The sequence below is a fragment of the Lathyrus oleraceus genome, chromosome 3 (assembly GCF_024323335.1).
Source record: "Lathyrus oleraceus cultivar Zhongwan6 chromosome 3, CAAS_Psat_ZW6_1.0, whole genome shotgun sequence".
Lineage (NCBI taxonomy): Eukaryota > Viridiplantae > Streptophyta > Magnoliopsida > Fabales > Fabaceae > Lathyrus > Lathyrus oleraceus.
In genome coordinates, this window is record NC_066581.1 from 132,042,226 (window position 1) to 132,063,839 (window position 21,614).

The window sequence follows — 21,614 nt, forward strand, 5'->3', positions numbered from 1 at the left end:
TGCAACTTCATCCAAACAACTAAAAGCCTTCATGAAGCATTTTGAGACCCTCTACAAGGCTCTGGAGATCATCCAACAGTGGGCGTTTTCTTTTTGTTCTACATGACGAAGAGGGTTGATTAGGTAAACTGGGTTTCTCTAAGTGACCTCATTGGTCTGCCCACCTTCTATTCTTAAAACTATAAAAATTGGAAATATAACTTTTTTCGAGTTTGAGGTGGTATCAATTGTCTCGAAGTGATATTCAAGGAGGACAAATTGCATAATTTCCCTTTTTATTAGTGAAGCGAGCCTATATCCATATTTGTTTTCTACCAAGATAAACTTAGTGAAGCGGAGAAGAACGGTGAGGCAAATCATTTCAAAGCCCAGTTCCCGTCTGGAAAATCATTTCAAAGCTCAGTTCCCATCTGGAAAATCATTTCAAAGCCCGGTTCTCGTCTAGAAAATCACTTCAAAGCCTAGTTCTTGTCTTGAAAATCATTTCAAAGCCCAATTTCCGTTTGGAAAATCATTTCAAAGTTCAATTCCATCTGGAAAATTAATTTCTCTCCCTAGTTCTCGTCTAGCAGTCAGTTGTCATCTGCTAGTCTACTTTCAAAGTCAGTTCTTGCCTAGCAATAAATTCTTCATTTACCTTTTGCAAGTTGTCTCTGGCTTTTTCATGAGAAGGTTGTATGTATTAGCCTTTTACAAATTGTCTCTACACTCTTTATGATGGCCTTTTGCAAATACACAATCAATCCTCCTACCTTTGTGGAGCCCTGTAGATATATCTCAACTACCAATACCTGTTACAGCTTATTAGTGGAGGAAAAACAAAATCATAAACACTTATACCTATCTATTCTCTTCGGAGTGCAAAGTTTTGGGTCTTTATATTCAATCCTCTTCCACTTTGAATGTCTGAAAGCCATTGTTATTCATCCCTTCAAGTCCAAGATGATTAAATAGGGGCAACTGTCATATCCTAAAAGTTGCCCTACTTCTTTCCATTTTTCATCTGCCTCTTAGTTCATGGTTCATCTCCATACTCATAGTCATTTAGGTCATTCGTTTACAATTTTATTTTCCAATAAACTCCATTGATTCAAAAGTTCTTATTATTTATACCAAAACATTGAATTGTGACAAATGACTTAGGGTTTTCATGAGGTACTTATGAATCAAGCCTATGGTATCTTAGTGCTACAATTGATTGAGGGATGGTCATTTATCTTGGGCCTAAGGCTTTAAAAACCTAATCCTTGATCTAGGCATTTTGATTATGTGGACCACATCATGGCATTGAAATGGAATGTTGCTCACAAAGTTTGACTTTGGTCAAAGTCAGTCATGGGAGGTTGACTTTTGTTGACCAACTTCTTTATGGACTCTTTCAAAATTTAGTTCATTGGCTATTTGTTTTGGATTCAGGATGTAGCAATGCAAGATCAAGATTCAAGGTCAATTCAAGTTCAAATATTCAAACAAATTCAATTTTGAAGGGAAAAGAATTTATTCTTGAAATACAAGACATACACTACATTCAAGGGTCCATTTTCATCACAAAACATCAAACATTTCATTACAAGAGAGTCAAATTAAAATCTACACAAAATTTTATATCATTTAACCTAGAGTTGACTTTTGGTCAACTATTGGCTTTTTTGTCAAGCAGTTGACCAAAGTCAAACTACCTAATCCTAAACCCTGTTTTACTTTTCCTTCATCCTCAAAGTTCTCTGATCCTTATGCATCCAAGTCTTCAAACTTCTCCATGATTCTTGATGTGTCCCTACTTTTCTTGTCCATCAAACATGCCAACTTTACATGATATGGTGATGTTGTTTTCAAGCTAAGTCATGCTCACTCCATGACCACACCTGTCCTGCAACAATAACACAAATATAATTCACAATTAGCACTCATGCCATACATGTACACATCATCATAAACCAAAACTAACAATTCAAAGTCATGAAATTATAATCCATACACTAGCCAAACTTGGCTTGCTGCAACTTATGCAATTCAAACAGAAAACCAACACACACATACACACATATACATAATCAGTACTCATACATGTACACTTTATCATAAACCAAGTCCATGATGCCCAGTCAAGCAAGCCATGGTGGATAAAAGCCAATTCACATTCAAACCTAACAATTCATTCAATTTTACTAACATACTAATAGCCCTAGCATAATCAATCCAATCATGGTTCAAAGTTTGCATGACAGTTCAGAACTCATTAGCATACTTCAGCATATCATTCATTCTAACAGTCCAAACAAGATTCAGTCATCAACAACTTTCCAGCATAATCCTTGATTCACTATTTCAACTAACTATAACTAACTCATTTTATATTAGGTGGCTGACATTTTGAACCAACAACATGAGATTTTAATTCTTTTCTAATAGTCCCTAATATCTCATTCTAATTTTCTTCTGACAATTCAATTCCTAGCATGCTAAATCACATCCAACAAACCATTTACTATCCTAATTCATGCTAATTCTATTAGCTAACCTATTTCACCAATTTGTAAATTTCTGACTTCTAATTGAACCAGTTCCATAACAGTTCTAACATCCCAATAATTCTGACTATCCAATTCCACCATAACTAATCCTAATGTTTCTACTAATATTATATTACCTAGCTTCTAGTTTTAATTAACTGATTCAGCCCATTTAATTCACTAACTCGATACAATCAAACTAGCCTACACTAACTGTCAAGTATAAACTAACCTAGTTCAATTCACTAACTAATCACTAATAGTCCCTAATTTTCGAAATGATTCACTAGTAATTCCTAACATACCTTCAAATTCAACTCATCCACATCAACTAACTTAATTGTCAAACAAACTAACTCTCTAACATCTCATTATAACCTCAACTCAACTTCATTTTACTAACAACTCCTAATCTAACCGTTCATTTTTTGGACTTAAGGTTCTTATGGTTTTTGGTTCGATTTGGAAAATTGTTTGAGTTTTAGAAGAAGAGAGTACTAGAATAGGAGATAAGGGGTTTAGGGTCGTTTTGGGATGCTCTGCCGTCTCCGGCGCGACAAAGCGACTTATGACCAAATAAGTTCATGAGAAGCAGAGGGAGATCAGGCTATGTGATTGGAACGTGATTAAATATTCAGATGCCCTTGTTTCCCTTTGCCCATACACTCAGCGCGCCTACAAGCCCCAAGCCCATGGGGCTTCACTATCCACACCCCTTTTTCACTTACACACACACTCCCCTTTCTAAAACAACAATCAACAACCACAACCTTGGGGTTTCCATGTTAAGCCCAACATGCCCAATTGCTATTCCAACCCCACTGGTTTTGTTATACCCCCTGTAGAATTGTGTTTAAGTTTACTTATTGTTTCTTTTTTTTTATTATTCTTTGGTCACATAATTCATGAAAATACATAAAATAACTTAAAGAAAATACACATTAACACATAAGTTTGTTAGAGTAGATTGTAATTAGGTTTTAATTAGATTTAGTTTTTATTAGATTTTTCTCTTTAAAATTTAGTTAATGGCATGTTAGAGATTATGATATATTTGGATTAATTTCAATTCTTAATGCCTTTATTTTTGTTTCATGATTTCATATGCTTAGTATTTGATTCACAATATGATCTTGACCCTTGATTGGTTGATCAAGTTCATCCTTGATCAATTAATGACATTTGATATTGGACATTGTTTTGACTTTGTCCTTAACAATCTCATGAACTCTTTAGAACTCATATTCAATTGAGTGATCATAATTCTCTTGATCATTTGGTTGAATTGGGACCTTTACACTTGCATCTGATCCATCAAGTCAAACTCAAGTTCAAGACTCAACATGCAAGACTCTGAAGAAAGAAAGACATCAATACCATGACCGTTGTTGAGCTTCATCCTTCAAGCACACCTTGCTTCTTCAAAACAAAAGACTTTTCTCCTTCAAAACACTTGATAGTTATGATACGAAGTGTTCTCCACGAGCCTTAAGCAACAGAGAAGAATGGGATGGATTATTCCTACCCTTATTCTAAGTATCTTTGAATACGGGATGTAGGCCCCAGTTATTCAAAGTATTCGTCTCTGTTCATAGATTTTAGTTCCATTCAAATCAAATAACTTTCGACCTTTCTTCCCCATGGACAACACCTCAATAATCAACATTAACAATACTTTTCTCTTTGGACCAAACACAACTCTCTTTGGATATCTATACTCTTTGGGTTAATAACCTTGACTAGGTTAAACATCCATCTCTAAACCATACCCCTCTCTTTTGGTTAATCACCTCTCACGGTTAAAACCCATTTTCATGCATTGCCTTGTGAGCTTCGTGCTCAGGAAACCTTCATGCTTTTCCCTGTGAGCTCTGTGCTTAGGAAACTCATTCATGCCATGTGAGCTCCGTGCTTAGGAAACTCATTCATGCCATGTGAGTTCCGTGCTCAGGAAACCTTCATGCATTTCCATGTGAGCTCCATGATCAGGTAACCTTCATGCATTGCTCTGTGAGCTCTGTGCTCAGGCAGACCTTTTCTTTCTTGTCTTGTAAGCTCCGTTCTTAGGTAACTCATGCATGCCCTGTGAGCTCCGTGCTAAAAAAAATCATTCATGCCTTGTAACCTTCACTCTTAGGCAAATCATTCATGCCCCGTGAGCTCCGTGCTCAGGCAAACCCCCTTTCTTGTAGGTCTTGATATCTGGATCTAGGAAAAACCCTACAACTGTGCATTGGCTAATCACCATCTATTGGTTAACGCCGCACTCTTTGGTTTAGACACACCTGTTATATGGGTTCAAACAACACAATCTTGGTCCAAACAATACTTCCACAACATCCATACAACATTTCTCTCATTTCTCAACTCTTTTTCAATTCAAGCAACTCTTTCTCTTTTTCAATTCAATCAATTTTTTTTCTTTATATCACATAAACCTTTTTCAAAGCAAACAACTCTTCTTTTCATAAAAGAATTGTTATAGTTAGTTCCTCAACAATCAGACTAAAAACTTAGAGCATCCGGACAAAGATCAGAATTAGCTAACGTCTACACACTTCTAGGATACGATTATAATTGTTCCCTAAAATCAACCAATAAATCTCTATTTTCTACCATAAACTTTGAAATTCTGATTTTCTCATTGCACTATCAGAATACGTAGGCACGAGGGTTCGAATCTTTGGCGAGCACATTAATTAAAAACTTATTTTCCCCCTTTAACCAATCGCAAGTAACCTTTAGATAATAACACTCATCCGTGCAAAGAACAATTAAAACAGTTCTTATTGAGTACAACGGATGTGAGGAATGTTAATACCTTCCTCTTACATAACCGACTTCCTTACCCTTTTTCTCTTCCTCTTGGGTTTTATCGATATTTTCCCTTTTCTTAGGAAATAAATAAAGTTCGATGACGACTCTGTTATATCTTCGAGCGTGCGATGCACTAATGTATACTTCGCAGTGCGACATACGTTATTCTACAAAGTTTCGTTTTCACGACACAACTCCTCCATAGAAGCATGCATCTCCACTATAACATTGTGGTCTTCAGTGCTTGAGGGAGGTCTCACCATCGTGGAATGATGATCAGGCTATTAGAACTTTTAAAAGAGAAAGTGTGTTCTAGTCAATTTTACCGGACCCCCACGATGGCCATTATATACTTGTTGTGACTACACTAAGAGAGACTTTATCTCCGGTATGCAAAAACAAAGGTCTTCTCTAAGGTAGCAACGTGTGGATGAGTGACGATCCCTTTCTGATTTTTCCAACGATGTAGTGATAGTTGTATTAACTTTAATCCTATCTTAATTCGTTTGACTGTTATGATTTGGTTTTATGGCCACTTACTATTTTGTTCTCTCTTTGTCTGAGATTCAAATTTATGACTTATGTCCATATACGTTACATGACTCAAGGTTAAATTAACTTCTTATAATGAAGTTGAGTTGACCATATAACATGTCGCCCTTGCCCAAATAATGAGCTTGTATTGTTTACACTAGACGTCGCCCTCACGTCTTAGAAGGGTTATTATGTTTATATGATAACGCATTACCAAAATAGACTTAAATTATGAAATAACGATCAATAGTATCTCAAGCACAAGGCTTGGAACGACAAACTGGTATTAAGACCAACTCATGACGATTCAATTTTCTTAAAATATTTTAAGTTATTTCAAACTTATTTTTAAACATAAAAAAGTAATTTTGATATTTAATAATTTAAATATTTATTATTAAATATTTTAAAATAATAAAATAACATAATTTTTTAAGAAAATATGTCTCAAAATTGATTCTTATAAAAAACATTTATTTATTTTATTTTAATATTTTTTAAAATTTATAGTAAAAAATATAATATTTAAAAAATTAACTAATATACATTGACGTTATAAATATATTTTACATTGTTAATTAATAATTAATTGTTAGATTTTATTTTTTTTATTAATGATTAACTTTTTTAAAACTTTTTAAAAGTAGTAATAGTGTATAACTATTAATCTATATTTAAAATAATTTTTACATGATGAGTTTCTCATTTGATTTTAAAAAAAAAATAATCTTTTAGAAAATAATTATGACAAAATCATAGTTTTTGATAGGGAGAACAATTGCAATAGACAGATAGGTAGAGACTATACTTAAACTGATTTTTGTGGCTAAGAAAAGAACCAAAAAAAAATGTTTTTTGGGTTGAGAAAAGAACCAAAAATGGTGGAAAGCATGGGAATCGGAGAAGATAAATCAAACAAAGGGTTGGAAGGCACTGGCGTAGTTTTACCCACCAACCCTCACTCTAACTTGAAAACCGCGTCCTCTGATCACGACTTCACCCAAATCCTCACAAATATCAAAGCCTCCAAAACTCCTGTAAGTCCATTTTATTTCCTAGGTTTTCAATTCACTGTTTCTTTTTTCTATGTGATTTGTCGTAGAAACTGTGTATTTGATTGTTCTGTTACATGATTGTTTGCAGGCTGTTATCAATTATGGAGCTTCATGGTATGTTGTTAATGTTTAATCCAAATTGTTGAGCTTTTTGAACACCAGGTGTTTGATGTTGGAACTCTTAGAATATAAGTACCATTTAGTTTCTTGTTAAAATTTTTTTACATGATAGTTTGTTTGGATTTGAATGAATGGAATTGAACATCATAGGAGAAATCATGTTTAGGATAGTGTTTGATAGGCTGTGTTTTTTTTACTGTTTTTTCAGGTGTCGAGTTTGCAGCCAAATTCTCCCTGCATTCTGTAGACTGAGCAACAAATTTCCAAAGCTTTCTTTTATATATGCAGATATTGATGAATGCCCAGAAACAACTCAACACATTCGATACACTCCGACGTTTCAGTTTTTTCGAGATGGTGAAAAGGTAGATGAAATGTATGGTACCGGAGAAGAGAGGCTGCACGATCGTCTGTGGTTGCATTCGTGAAGAGATGTTAAGATGTAGGACATTATGTTTGTAATTCTTCCCTATTGATGTAAGATTGAGAATTGGCAATTGCCTATCATCGACGATTAAATGTATTTCAAATTGAAGCCTATATATTGAATGACTTCATTCGAAACTACGGCAGTAGGAAAACTTATAAACAATTTCAAATTTTGACTTCAATGAAAAGATATATCAAATCAATAAGATCCTGAGTTTACACCAATAACACTGGATTGGTCGAAAACAATCAATAGAGAGAAGGAAAATACAATCCAAAATGTAACTAACGAAATTTAAATGAATTGGTAAAACTGAAAACAAGACCAACTAAGAGACATTATCAGCATCTCTGTTTCCTTTTCTCATCCGATCCATGTAACATATCTTCAATAAGAGATGTATGTAGGCATTGTAGCTCCTTTATTTTCGTCTCACCCAAAACCTGAAAGATGGCTACGATGATAACCACCAATATCAATGCTAACGTCACTTGTTAACTCAAGCCTTGGGCTTGAGTACCTTGACAGTCTCCCAAGTGAAATCAGGATCATCACGTCCAAAATGACCATAAGCAGCAGTCTTTTGGTACCTGAAGTTGCCTCCTCTTTTGAGGTCAAGATTGTTGGAAATCATTCCTGGCCTGAAGTCGAAATTCTCCTTAATGAGAACCAAAATCTCCTTGTCTGGAATCTTTCCTGTTTTGTATGAGTCAACAAACACAGAAAGTGGCTCTGGGACTCCGATTGCATAAGAAACCTGCACAATACAGCGTCTTGCAAGCCCCGAAGCTACAACACTTTTGGCTGCTTGCCTAACAATATATGCACCGCTTCTATCGACCTTGGTTGGGTCCTTGCCGGAGAAGGCACCTCCACCATGAGCACCCCAACCACCATAGGTGTCAATAATGATCTTCCTACCAGTCAGTCCTGCATCTCCATGAGGTCCACCGATCACAAACCGACCAGAGGGATTGAGGTGGAAGATAGTCTTGTCATCAAGGTATTTAGCTGGGATAACAGGTTTTATCACATGCTCTTTTAAATCTGCAGCAATTTGTTCATTGGTGACAGTTTCATCGTGCTGAGTTGAAATGAGGACAGTGTGCACACGGATTGGGACCATGGCTCCATTATCATTCTGGTACTCAACAGTCACTTGGGTTTTACCATCAGGCCTAAGCCACGGGCATGTTTTGTTCTTTCTGACTTCAGTGAGCTTTGCACCAACTTTAGTAGCAAGCACATGAGTGAGTGGCATTAGCTCAGGTGTTTCGTCTGTGGCATAACCAAACATGTGGCCTTGGTCACCAGCACCAATATCCTCTGGTTTTTTGGTCAAGTGACCATGAACTCCTTGAGCAATATCAGGACTCTGTTGCTCAATGTTGACAAGAACTTTGCAGTTGTCAGCGTCAAGACCGACATCAGCCGATACAAATCCAATTCCTCTGCAAGTGTCTCGAACTATTTTCTCATAGTTCACATTAGCCTGGGTTGTGATCTCGCCAAAGACCATAACCATGTTAGTCTTTGTACATGTCTCACAGGCAACCTTACTTTCCGGGTCTTGCTCCAAACACGCATCAAGGATGGCATCTGAAACCTGATCACACAGCTTGTCGGGGTGACCTTCATTTACAGATTCTGAGGTGAAGAGGAAGGTTTCCATCTCTGGTTTTAAGAGGAAATAAAAAGGCATGAGAAAAAAATGCACAGTAAGTTGTCATGTAATATGAATCTTACATGAAGCTAACAGTCATGAATTTAAGACAGATACTATAAATTCATCAAACGGCATTTATTCAATTTTTATTACAGCTGCTATAGATTTTAATCGAATCAATATCAGTACTTTACGAAGGAGTTTGGATCCTCTGAAAAGTACATAAAATGTTGTCAGCATCACGTGTAGAGATCAAAATCGCAAAAGTTTTTATGAGACTGCAATGCGACCACGACAGTCATTTAAAACATTGATTGTTTCCTATCTAAAATCATTGAATTGAATGCAGATCTGTAAACCAAAAACAGAAGAAAAAAAAATGTTTTTGCCCTGTTGGCAGATCCATACACATTGCCAATGTTTCTATAACATTCATATCGAAATCGACATTTTCATTTTCATTTTCAATTACTTCACCACCAATCCATCAGAAACATAGAACACAATAATCAGCAAACAAACAGCTAAGCTAATAATTTAGATCTGCTAAATCTACAACAAACAAGAACAGTACTGCATTATCCTACATACATATCAGATAAACCAATCAAGCAATAAATCGCATAACAGATCCAAATTAACATCGTAATTTCACATACATTGAAACCAACACGTACATTCACATCAACAACTGTTACGAGAATATCTAGATCTGAACAAGAACGCAAAAATAGAAGCAAATTCTAAGAAACAAGCAAGGCATTGTAGATTTGGATCCAAGATCTGATCAATAGAAATGGAAAAGAATGAATAATAGGAAAATGAATCTGGATGATCGAGAAAAAGAGAGTTTACGTACCAAATTGTGGTGGTTGGAGTGAGAACGTAGAAGAAGAAGACGAAGCGACAAGTTATTGGTTGTAACATAAAATGTGAGAGTATATATATAGACGCACATGTGTTCAGACAAACAGAAAATTGACGAATGACTCGTTCTTCTGTTTTCTTGATTTTTACAATTTTTCTTACTCTCAATTATTTGCTGCTCGTTGGTAAAAAAAAAACAAATTTGAAAAGTTAATGTGCATCAATCATTTTCATTTGGGGCTCCATTCCTTTCTAAAGACTATCATGTGTTCTACCATGTGACATTTTATTAAGTGTATTATATTTTTATTAATATATACCAATTTTGATTTTTTTTTAAGTATCCAATATTTTTAATTTAAATATTCAAATAATTAAAAAAAAATATTATTTACCAATATACACATGTTTAAAAAAAATTGTATCAAAGAAGATGCATCATTTCTATTGGCGCGTGCACCAAAAAATGCACATAGGCGTCATACCATGTGACCGCATGCAATACTCTTGCGTCAATATCCTTAGTACATGCATAGTTGGCATAAGAGGAGGTGTCACTCTCCTTGGTGCCATAGTGTATTGTTTTTTTTTAAATTAAATTAACAGGTAAATAATAATAAAAAGTTGTGAAAAAATTAAATACTAATGTAATTTAATTAAAATAGAATTACAAGTGGAGAAATTTTGTAGACATATTTTAACGATCCACTTGATCATAATGGTCATCGGTTCTACACTCTGATGCATTCTTTTGTCGTCAAGGCCTTCCACGATTTTTTTTGAGGTGTTTGGGACCTCTTAGTATTCACCTGAGGTGTTTGGTGCGAGGTACCTAAGACATTATTGTTATCTAACATATCGAGCATCTCTCCCCGATAGGACGCGCTGTCATAATCGAGTTCGATGCTCATGTTGTCGTAGTTGGATCGTGTTGGGCGGGCTGATCGGTTGAATTGAGATATTTATTTGTTTTCGAAATGAAGCAATGGGTGTTGTGGTATTTGCTAGGCATGTTTCAGTTTGGTGCTTTGGCGGTGTGATGTTTTGTTGGTGTGATATTTGAGTGTATATTGGTTGGGTGTTATGGTAGGATGTGGTGGTATCATATGCCTCATCGGTGCTATGGTAGGATGTGGTGGCAACATATGTTTATTGGTGGTATGAGTCATGTTCTTGGTTTTGTGTTGGATGTGTGACATGAATTGGCTGCGGGTTTGAGTGTATGTGATTTGATAATCACGTTCAGTTGGTTGTTGGGTGTATGTGGTTTGGTAATATTGTGAGGTTGTTGTTGGGTGTAGGTGGTTTGGTAATGTTGTGGGGTTGGTTGTTGGGTGTAGGTGGGTTGACTATTTTGTTGGGTTGGTTGTTAGGTGTATGTGTGTTGGGTTTCATGTTGGGTGTATGATGATGAAGCTCGTAGGCATGGGTTGTTCAAATACCCCGGGTCATACACACCCAGTTGTTGTAACCGATCCATACCAATTCATATAATTTTGAGTTAGTTTAGATTCATCTGGCATGATAGGTTTGTTTATGATCCATTGATGATGACGCTTCCGTTAACAACACACATCCTAGTGAATTCTCTCCAATCGTTAAAATTCCATTGGGCATCGACTCTAAGTTGATGTCATTATCCCTAACATGTCAGGAAATCTGGAATTTATTGGTGCATGTTGAACTGCAATTTGACACGGTCCCTATGGTGCATCTCCACAGTAGTGAACCTGATTATCAATGTTTTTGCAATCCAAACTGCAACATTTTCGGGGTTAATTTCATGGTCGAGACCCATATATGGCATCCAGATAAACTGTAGAGGAAAAATATATTATTAAATTAGTAAATTGTTAATATTAAAACTAAATTAATGAGATGATGAGTCATTTAGTTGTAATACATCGTATGGTCCAAGGTGATCCAAAAGATTTTGATAGACAGTTATTGCGTGTTTAGGACATTTGTTGCAGTTCATTACTCGAACAGACCACCTAAACTGAAATAGTAAAAATAAATTAGTTATAATTATTTATAGTTATTTATAGTATAAAGTAAGTAAATAGATATAATGTTATAAACTTACTTTGTCGCACAAGGGAATGCTAAGTTGTTCTCGTTGATGGGGCCTAATGATGATATTCTCGACCAAGCTTATGCTTGTTGCAAAAAAACGCAAGAATAAAACTAACAAGTATTGACTTACATATCAAGGGGACATAGTTTGGCACAACGAACATATGCAAAGGAAGAAAAAGGGTCTCCCTAACAGCACGCGTATTTGAACCAAAATGGATACGATTGACAAAATGGTAAGATTATGGGGTACATGTCGTTAGCACAGACACAATCGTAAAAATTGTCCCAATGTTGGAGCAAGCTCCACAACATAATTATTGTATGCACTCTTGATATGTAATTTATTTTTGGTAACCATGAAATTTCATATTGAATACAACTTTCTATTACAACAAAACGAACACAAGTACAACATAAAACAACAACACGAAAAACAAAAAAAAAAGACTTAACACTATAACATATCTAAGAGATTACATCCATTAAAACACTATCATATGGTTTAAACATCAAAAAACAAAGAACTATGTGAAGAATTCTCCTTTCATCATCATTAAAAATTCTTCACATAGGTATTTGTTTGTTGATCCGAATATGATATTGTCAATGTAGACTTGAACCAATAAAGTCTGATTTTTTATTTCTTAATAAACAAAGTATTATCAAATTTACCTTTTTCAAATCCTCTTTCACAAAGAAATTTGTTAAGCCTGTCATACCAAGTTCTTGGTGCTTGTTTCAAGTCATACATAGTTTTTCTCAACTTCTAGACATATGAAGGATTTTTGAAGTCTTCAAAAGCTGGAGGTTGTTTGACATAGACTTCCTCATTGATGTATCCATTCAAGAAGACACTCTTGATGTCTGTCATACCCCAAAATTTGCCCATTAATATTTCAAGACATTTTTCAAGGCATTCCGACTCATTTTTATGACACTGATCTTAAAGGAACAAAGGCCCAGCTCACGAATGGCCCAATCCAGAAAATGGCCCAAACTGGCCTGTTCGCTACACGCTCGCCTAGCGAACGTTACGTTCGCTACACGTTTGCCTAGCGAACGTTCGCTACGCGTTCGCTACCAGCTCGCCTAGCGAAGCTGACAGACAACAAAAAATTTCGGGCTTCATTCTGAGCCCATTAGGTCATGAAAAAGAGCATTATAAATACCAGCACTTCAGTAATGAAGAAGGAGGACGAAAAACAGAGGAAGACGGACGGAACCCTGGCATAGAAACCCTGGAGATCAACTTGAAGGATTCCGAGTAAAGAAACCCTGAAGGCCACTCATCCGCTCCGAAGCTACCACCGCCCAACTCAATCCGGCTCGCCAATTCAAGGTTGCAATTCGATTGCAAACAGGTTTGCATTACTATTATCGCTTTATTTTCTTAATTTGCATGTGATACCGCTTTATGTTCTTAACTTGCATGTGATATTATAATTGAATTCATAAACATATTTGAGGTTTTGCATGTGAATTTAAGTGTGCCTGAATATTGTGAATGCTGAACCATATAATTATGTGTTGGATGCCATAAGCCATGCCGCAGGTTGAAGTCATACTGTTCTGAAATTCAAAACCCGCAGCCGCTCGCTAGCACATCGCTAAGCGAGCATGTAGCGAGTATTCGCTAGGCCCTCGCTAGGCGAGGCAGAGGCGAACGTGACAGTCGCCAATATTTTGATTGTTCTGTTCTATGCTTATCTGATCTGTTCTATGTTAATCATGCGTTATCTTGCCTAACATTCTTACTGCTGTGTTTCTTTTTGCGGTGTAATCTTCGATTACACCCTGATTTGGTATGCTAACCCGTTTGTTGAATTTTGCAAAGGTTCATATGTCCCAGAAAAAAGATCGCCGTTTAGGTCTTCCACTTTATTTGTGGGATACCCTTGTGGAGACTCACCCTAAATTGCTTAATTAATTTTAATGTGTTAATTTTAATGTATTAATTTTAATGTATTATTTTTAATGTATTAATTTTAATGTGGAGATTCATCATAATCACCTAATTAACTTTAAAATATGACCTTTAAATAAGTGATCTTGGATCTCTCTTTGCTGCCTTACGGTATTACGGTATAACGGTCATGTCCCGCGAATGTGGGGATACACTTAGCAATGGCCCTTCGATTAAATCATCATAAAATAAATCATAGTCCCTCGGATGTTGCCTTCGAATATATGATTTCGTCCCCCGATGACCCTTCGGTGTAGCCTACGGTTAAATGATGATCGTCCCTTCGAATGCTAAGGTATCCTTACAACTGTTGCCTTCAATGACCTATCGATGACCCTACGATGACCCTTAAACATCCAAAGGGTAAAATTACTTACTTCTCAATAGTAAGGACAGTTTTACCCTCATAAGGATAGGAAATGCCCATAATGACCTTAGGAAGGTATAACTCTCAATTACTGGATCATAACCTGAAATACTTTTTACACCTCACACATTTCCAAACTATTTTTTTAAACAACTTTCAAAACTAAACGAGATAACCACTTTGTATACATTCATACAAGAATCATTACAAAGTTAAATTCTCTTTTCAAACATTTTCTAAACAATTCACCAACACTTTTCAGACAAAAAGATAAGTGATCCAGTAATTAAGAGCCCATGGATAACCATGGATACAAAGGGTGCTAACACCTTCCCTTTGTATAATGTACCTCCCGAACCCAAAATCTATTGAGGTCTTTCCTGTTCTTTTCCACCTTTCCTTATTGGATAAAAGAAAAGTCGGTGGCGACTCTTGCTATCCGCGACATTGCGATAAAAAGCAAAACACATTAAAGTCAGTTCACCGTATGACAGAACTGGCGACTCTGCTGGGGATGCTTTAAAAAGAGAGGTTACCTTAAAAAATAAGATCACTTATTTAAAATTGTCTGATTTACTTTTAAGGGATTGCTTGGGTATTCTTGAGTGAAAGATCCTACACCCGGATCTAGTGTACCTTAGGTAAGTAGCAATAGATCATCGCGACTATCCGGCGTATACTGGAATGGTCAAAGTGATGGCTACGGTTAATGTGGCACTTTGGATGTCCTGATGTTCCTCATGTTAGTTGAGGAAAAATTTGGCATTCGCGTGGTGTCATCAAAGCATTAACCAGACCTTTAGAACCCTAATTGACTCATCCTGGCCATTAGAAAGTAGTGAGATAACTGACTTCGGTTCCGACTGGGGTTGGTTGAGACTCGATACTACACTCTTTGAGATTGGACTTTAGGGAAGCTTCGGTCAACCACTTGGTGTTGCACTGAAGTGGACTTAAAGGAAGGTCAATGATTGGAGATCCTTTTAGAACCCGGTTACTATTCTAGGACAGGTTGAACCAACCAAACTTCAGTGGGGAGGGTACTTACCTATGGAACTCATGCAAGCCTTAAAACCTAGGAATGATGGTTGTGTGACTTGCTTGTGCTTGTTGTTTACTTAACATCATAACATCATAACATCATAACATCATGGCATTGTACTAACCATTTCGAGGACTTAGGGATTTAACTTTGCTCTGTTTCGTAAAAAAAAAAAAAAAAAAAAAAAAAAAAAAAAAAAGAGTTTCGTTTTTTGTTGGTTTACGTAAAGTTAAATTCCAAAAGTCCTTGAAAACATTTCATACATTGCATAGCATAACATAACATTGCATAACAGGTACTCTAAAGGGATCAATGTTCTCATGGTTTTCCTCCAAACAGAAAAATGGATCTCGAACAAACTGTCAAAGATCTCCAGACTCAGAATGCTCAATTCAAGGAGATGATGTTAAGCTTATCCAAGGGGCAGGAGGAACTGAAGGCTCTTTTGCTCGAAAAGAAGAAAGACAAGAAAGCTGTGAGTTTCATTAACCCGGGAAGAAGGCGTAAAGGACAGGCCACAGGAGTCAAGTTTGGAATCCCGAATGGTCCAGAAGAGGGGGCGGAGAATGATTCAGAGGAAGAGAATGCTGATTTCTCCAACCCTGAGGATGACGATGAAGATTATGAAAATGAACAGTACTCTCCAAGAGATGATAAGTACAAGTTGCTGGAAGAACGTATGCTAGCTATGGAGGGTCAGAAGGCGCCCGGTCTGGATTTCGAAAGTTTGGGTCTGGTCTCCGATGTGACCATTCCTCGCAAATTCAAAATCCCCACTTTCACTAAGTACGATGGTGCGTCTTGTCCCCAGATGCATCTAAGGGCTTATGTGAGAAAGATTCAGCCGCACACTACTGATAGGAAGCTATGGATCCATTTCTTCCAAGAGAGTCTGTCTGGCACCCAGTTAGAGTGGTATTATCAGCTTGAGAGCTCTAACATCCGCACCTGGACTGATTTAGCGACGGCCTTCTACGAGCACTACCAGTATAATTCTGAATTGGCACCTACTCGGCTACAGCTACAAAATATGACCATGGGCTCTAAAGAAAGTTTCAAAGAATATGCTCAAAAATGGAGAGATTTGGCTGGCAGAGTCAAACCTCCTATGACTGATCGAGAGTTAGTGGACATGTTCATGAGCACACTGACTGGCCCGTTCTACAGCCATCTATTGGGAAGTTCTTCATCAGGTTTCACTGAACTTATCTTGACCGGTGAACGGGTTGAAAGCGGCATTCGAAGTGGAAAGATACAGGCAGCTACCTCTGCAAGCACCAAAAAGTCCTATCAGGGAAAGAATGAATCCAATGCTGTGTACAGTCAAAGGGGTCGTAGCAAGAAGAATCGTGACCATACTGTTGGGGCAGTTACGATCGCAGCACCGCCATCTCAGAACTTCCAACACAGACAAGACAGGCCGAGAAGGCAGTTTACCAAGATCAATATGACTTTAGCACAGGCACTACAAGGTATGCTAAAGGCCAATTTGATTACCCTCAGAGATCCTCCTATGAAGCCCAACACTACTTCTCCTCGTTATAATCCCAACGCCAGGTGTGCGTATCACTCCGACAGCCCTGGGCATGATACAAACGATTGTTGGCCGCTGAAGAATAAGATTCAGGATATGATCGACGATGGGGCAATTGAATTTGATTCTCCGGTTACTCCTAATGTCATCACTGCCCCTCTGCCTAACCATAACGAGACTGTCAATGCTGTGGAAGATGCTGATAGCGATTGCAACCTGGACAGCTGGATTTTCCCAACAATTGGTGACGGACTCAACAACTGGAAGGCTGAAGACACTATCCCGATTTCCTTTAGTCAGGAATAATTGTTATTGCTTATTTAATGTATCAAATTTGGTTAAATGTTTTGTCATTTTCATAAGCATATTCACATTCAATAAATCAATGGACTTTTTGCATTCAAATATTGCGCTCTTTATCTTTCCTGTCATTTTGCAAACAAGCTATGTTTCTTGCACACACTCACGTAACAAATTGCGTATCCATATCCACTCTGGATCCTGTTGATAATAGTTCTGCTACTGTTCATTATGACTTTGAAAATCCGATCTACCAAGCCGAGGATGGAGGTGAGGAAGATTGTGAAGTCCCTGGAGAACTTGCCAGACTGGTACTACAAGAAGAAAAGACCATACAGCCGCAGGAGGAGTCAATTGAAATTGCAATGGGTACTGAAATAGACAAGAAAGAAGTCAGAGGTTTCTTGGGGGCACTCGAATTACATTGCCCGATTCATCCCGCACTTGACTGCAACTTGCAAACCCATCTTCAAATTACTGAGAAAAATCAAGAGATGGTACGGAATGATGAACGACAAAATCAAGAAGTATCTCCAAGAACCTCCAATTCTAATGCTACCAGTTGAAGGAAGACCTCTAATCATGCATTTGACCGTGTTAGAAAATTCAATAGGGTGTGCTGGGGCAACATGGCGAGTCTGGTCGAAAAGAGCATGCCATATACTGTCTTAGCAAAAGGTACCGACTGTGAAACAAGATACTCACAGCTCGAGAAAGCTTGCTACGCTTTGGCCTAGGCTGCTCGCCGGCTAAGACAGCATATGTTGAATCATACCACTTTATTGATTTCTAAGATGGATTATATCCAATATACATCTGAGAAACCTGCTGTCTCCTGAAAGAGTTATCACTGATAATGGTTCTAAACTGAACTCTGCACGCAGTTCAAAATAAAAAAAACCATAACTCTTCCCCGTACCGGCCAAAGACGAACGGTGCCGTGGAGACTGCTAACAATATCAAGAAGATCATACGAAAGATAACAGTAACATACAAAGACTGGCATGAGATGTTACCGTTTGCTCTCCATGGTTATCGCACTTCAGTACGCACCTCGACAGGGGCAACTCCCTTCTCTTTAGTCTATGGAATGGAAGCCGTCTTACCGATGGAAGTTCAGATTCCCTCCCCAAGAGTCATGAAAGAGGCGGGCTTAGATAAGGATGAATGGATTCAAACTCGACTCGATCAGATAAATCTGATTGATGAAAAGAGACTTGCGGCTGTATGTCATAGGCAGATATATCAGAAACGCATGACCCAGGCATTCAACAAAGAGGTCAAGAGACAGGTATATCAAATTGGCGACTTGGTGATCAAGCGTATCATTCTACCGCAAGGTGATCCCAGAGGCAAATGGACCCCCACATACGAAGGGCCATTTGTAGTTAAGAAGGTATTCTCTGGTGGAGCCATGATACTTGCTACAATGGATGGCAAAGAGTTCCCGCAACCTGTGAACGCTGACATAGTTAAAAAATACTACGCATAAAAGAGACCCGCTAGGTCGACGTACCTAGGCAAAAGTAAGGGCATCCCGGCGAACCAAAAGGGTTCGGGCAAAAATTAGGGATAAACATATAAAGACGTACACCCGGCAAGTCGAAAACCTGAAAAGGCGGCTTGAGCAAAAAAGGGTATCCCGGTGGACTGAAAACCTGAAAAGGCGGTCCGGGCAAAAATTAGGGATTAAAGCGTATGACTATGCCCCGTTCTCTGTCTGCTTCAACCAAGTTCAAGGGACTGAACAAGCCAATCACTTCTATCCGACAGCAGGAGATGAGATGCTTGAAGACATAATGACAGTGGTGGAATTAGAATCGATAGGACTTTTTCTGCATAGCTTTCTCTTTGTTTTCCTGACAATTTCCTCTTACTAGGATTTCTGTCTCCTTGTATTCAAATTGCCTGTTTATGGGCTCTCTTTCAAAATCAATACAATTTCATTTCCAAAAAGATGCTGTTGTTTTTACTTTTCTGTTTTAATTGCGTAAACGTCCATTGATTTAATTTGAATTGACTTATGCATTTGAATATGATCAATATTTACCAAAAATACATGCCTAGAATGGTAATGGCAGTTACTAAGAGACTTCAGGATCGTGGATAAGGTCTAACCCTGCTTCCCAATGAATCCGTTGCTAATTCTATTCCCCGGCAACGCCAGTTATTCCCCAGAAGAGGTCGGCACCACCAGACGGACAGGTCATCTCTTCCATCCCCAGCCCGGCTCTGTTGAGTGTTTCCATCGTCAGACAGAAATCAAGTATCCCTCAGCTAAGAAAGGGTCATCAATATAAATATCTCCAACCAGAAGAATGAGATTTATTTCCCCAGTAGAGTCCCCTGGAAGAACGTCTCAGACGCATAGCGCATTCATTACATCGTCTCACATCACATACCTACATACAATTTTTATTCCGCATCATATACATTACATCATTTCATAACATATACATGTATACAAAGCAGCACTTCTCATACGCATAACTCATTCATTACATCATTTCACAGCATACGCATGCATACAACATTCGCATTTATTTCGTGGCATAACATGAAACATCTCAGGCATCATGACATAGCATGAAGCTGACTTTATTTTTCAGGTTAATCGTCCTCCTGATACAGTCAAAGTAAAGATCCAGTCAAACAGATACTCCTATTGATTACATTCGAGACAGTTGCTGCAAACACAACAAATACTATCAGATATAGCCTAGCGCACGGTTCATTCTGATTCAGCTCAACGTGTGACTCCTTCAACTCAGAGACGATCTAATGTATGATCCATTCTGACCTTCAAATCCTCTGATACTACCTAGCGTACGGCACATTCCGAGGTGTAGTCTAGCATACGACTACTTTCTTCTTCAGATACATCTTTCAGATATGCTCCATGTCAATATTCATTCTGACATCCTCCCAACGATGGCATCTATAAGCCCATCCCAGACATTTATTGCAAGTACAACATATACAGATATTATCAGATATAGCCTAACATACGGTTCATTCTGATTCAGCCCAACATATGATTCCTTCAACTATTTCAAGACGGTCTAATGTACGACCCAATTAGACCTTCGTCTCCTCAGATGCTACCTAGTGTACGGTACATGTCTGAAGTGTAGTCTAGTGTACGACTACCCCCTTTTATCATCAGATTCAGCCTAATGGACGGCTCATTCTGCTCTGATACGGTCTAATGCACGACCCAGTTAGACATTTGTCTCCTCAGATGCTACCTAGTGTACGGTACATTTCTGAAGTGTAGTCTAGTGTACGACTACCCCCTTTTATCATCAGATTCAGCCTAATGGACGGCTCATTCTGCTCTGATACGGTCTAATGCACGACCCAGTTAGACATTTGTCTCCTCAGATGCTACCTAGTGTACGGTACATTTCTGAAGTGTAGTCTAGTGTACGACTACCCCCTTTTATCATCAGATTCAGCCTAATGGACGGCTCATTCTGCTCTGATACGGTCTAATGCACGACCCAGCTAGACATTTGTCTCCTCAGATGCTACCTAGTGTACGGTACATTTCTGAAGTGTAGTCTAGTGTACGACTACCCCCTTTTATCATCAGATTCAGCCTAATGGACGGCTCATTCTGCTCTGATACGGTCTAATGCACGACCCAGTTAGACATTTGTCTCCTCAGATGCTACCTAGTGTACGGTACAGGTCTGAAGTGTAGTCTAGTGTACGACTACCCCCTTTTATCATCAGATTCAGCCTAATGGACGGCTCATTCTGCTCTGATACGGTCTAATGCACGACCCAGTTAGACATTTGTCTCCTCAGATGCTACCTAGTGTATGGTACATTTCTGAAGTGTAGTCTAGTATACGACTACCCCCTTTTATCATCAGATTCAGCCTAATGGACGGCTCATTCTGCTCTGATACGGTCTAATGCACGACCCAGTTAGACATTTGTCTCCTCAGATGCTACCTAGTGTACGGTACATTTCTGAAGTGTAGTCTAGTGTACGACTACCCCCTTTTATCATCAGATTCAGCCTAATGGACGGCTCATTCTGCTCTGATACGGTCTAATGCACGACCCAATTAGACATTTGTCTCCTCAGATGCTACCTAGTGTACGGTACATTTCTGAAGTGTAGTCTAGTGTACGACTACCCCCTTTTATCATCAGATTCAGCCTAATGGATGGCTCATTCTACTCTGATACGGTCTAATGCACGACCCAGTTAGACATTTGTCTCCTCAGATGCTACCTAGTGTACGGTACACGTCTGAAGTGTAGTCTAGTGTACGACTACCCCCTTTTATCATCAGGTTCAGCCTAATGGACG

At 38.1% G+C, this 21,614-nt stretch overlaps 2 protein-coding genes and 1 long non-coding RNA gene across 4 annotated transcripts; 1 reads left to right on the forward strand and 2 right to left on the reverse strand.

Moving 5' to 3' along the window:
* Window positions 1-1,562: 1,562 nt before the first annotated feature.
* Window positions 1,563-3,108, reverse strand: LOC127125780 (uncharacterized). The gene is made up of 2 exons (XR_007804804.1): window positions 2,819-3,108; window positions 1,563-1,870 (listed from the first exon to the last, which is right to left on the reverse strand). It is a non-coding gene; the product is annotated as an uncharacterized LOC127125780 (long non-coding RNA).
* A 3,526-nt stretch (window positions 3,109-6,634) lies between these two features.
* Window positions 6,635-7,603, forward strand: LOC127125783 (thioredoxin-like 3-3). The gene is made up of 3 exons (XM_051054605.1): window positions 6,635-6,901; window positions 7,008-7,033; window positions 7,248-7,603. Exons 1-3 carry the CDS (start codon window positions 6,713-6,715, stop codon window positions 7,465-7,467), a joined length of 435 nt encoding a protein of 144 aa, XP_050910562.1. The 5' UTR covers window positions 6,635-6,712; the 3' UTR covers window positions 7,468-7,603.
* Window positions 7,604-7,638: 35 nt separating this feature from the next.
* Window positions 7,639-10,163, reverse strand: LOC127125782 (S-adenosylmethionine synthase 3). Of its 2 annotated transcripts, none has more exons than XM_051054603.1 (2): window positions 9,995-10,163; window positions 7,639-9,143 (listed from the first exon to the last, which is right to left on the reverse strand). In XM_051054603.1, the coding sequence occupies exon 2, from the start codon at window positions 9,139-9,141 to the stop codon at window positions 7,969-7,971; it is 1,173 nt and encodes a 390-aa protein (XP_050910560.1). In that variant the 5' UTR covers window positions 9,142-9,143; window positions 9,995-10,163; the 3' UTR covers window positions 7,639-7,968. The 2 variants fall into 2 exon arrangements, with proteins under 2 accessions (XP_050910560.1, XP_050910561.1); XM_051054604.1 differs by lacking the exon at window positions 9,995-10,163 and adding an exon at window positions 9,813-9,951.
* Between the last annotated feature and the right edge of the window lie 11,451 nt (window positions 10,164-21,614).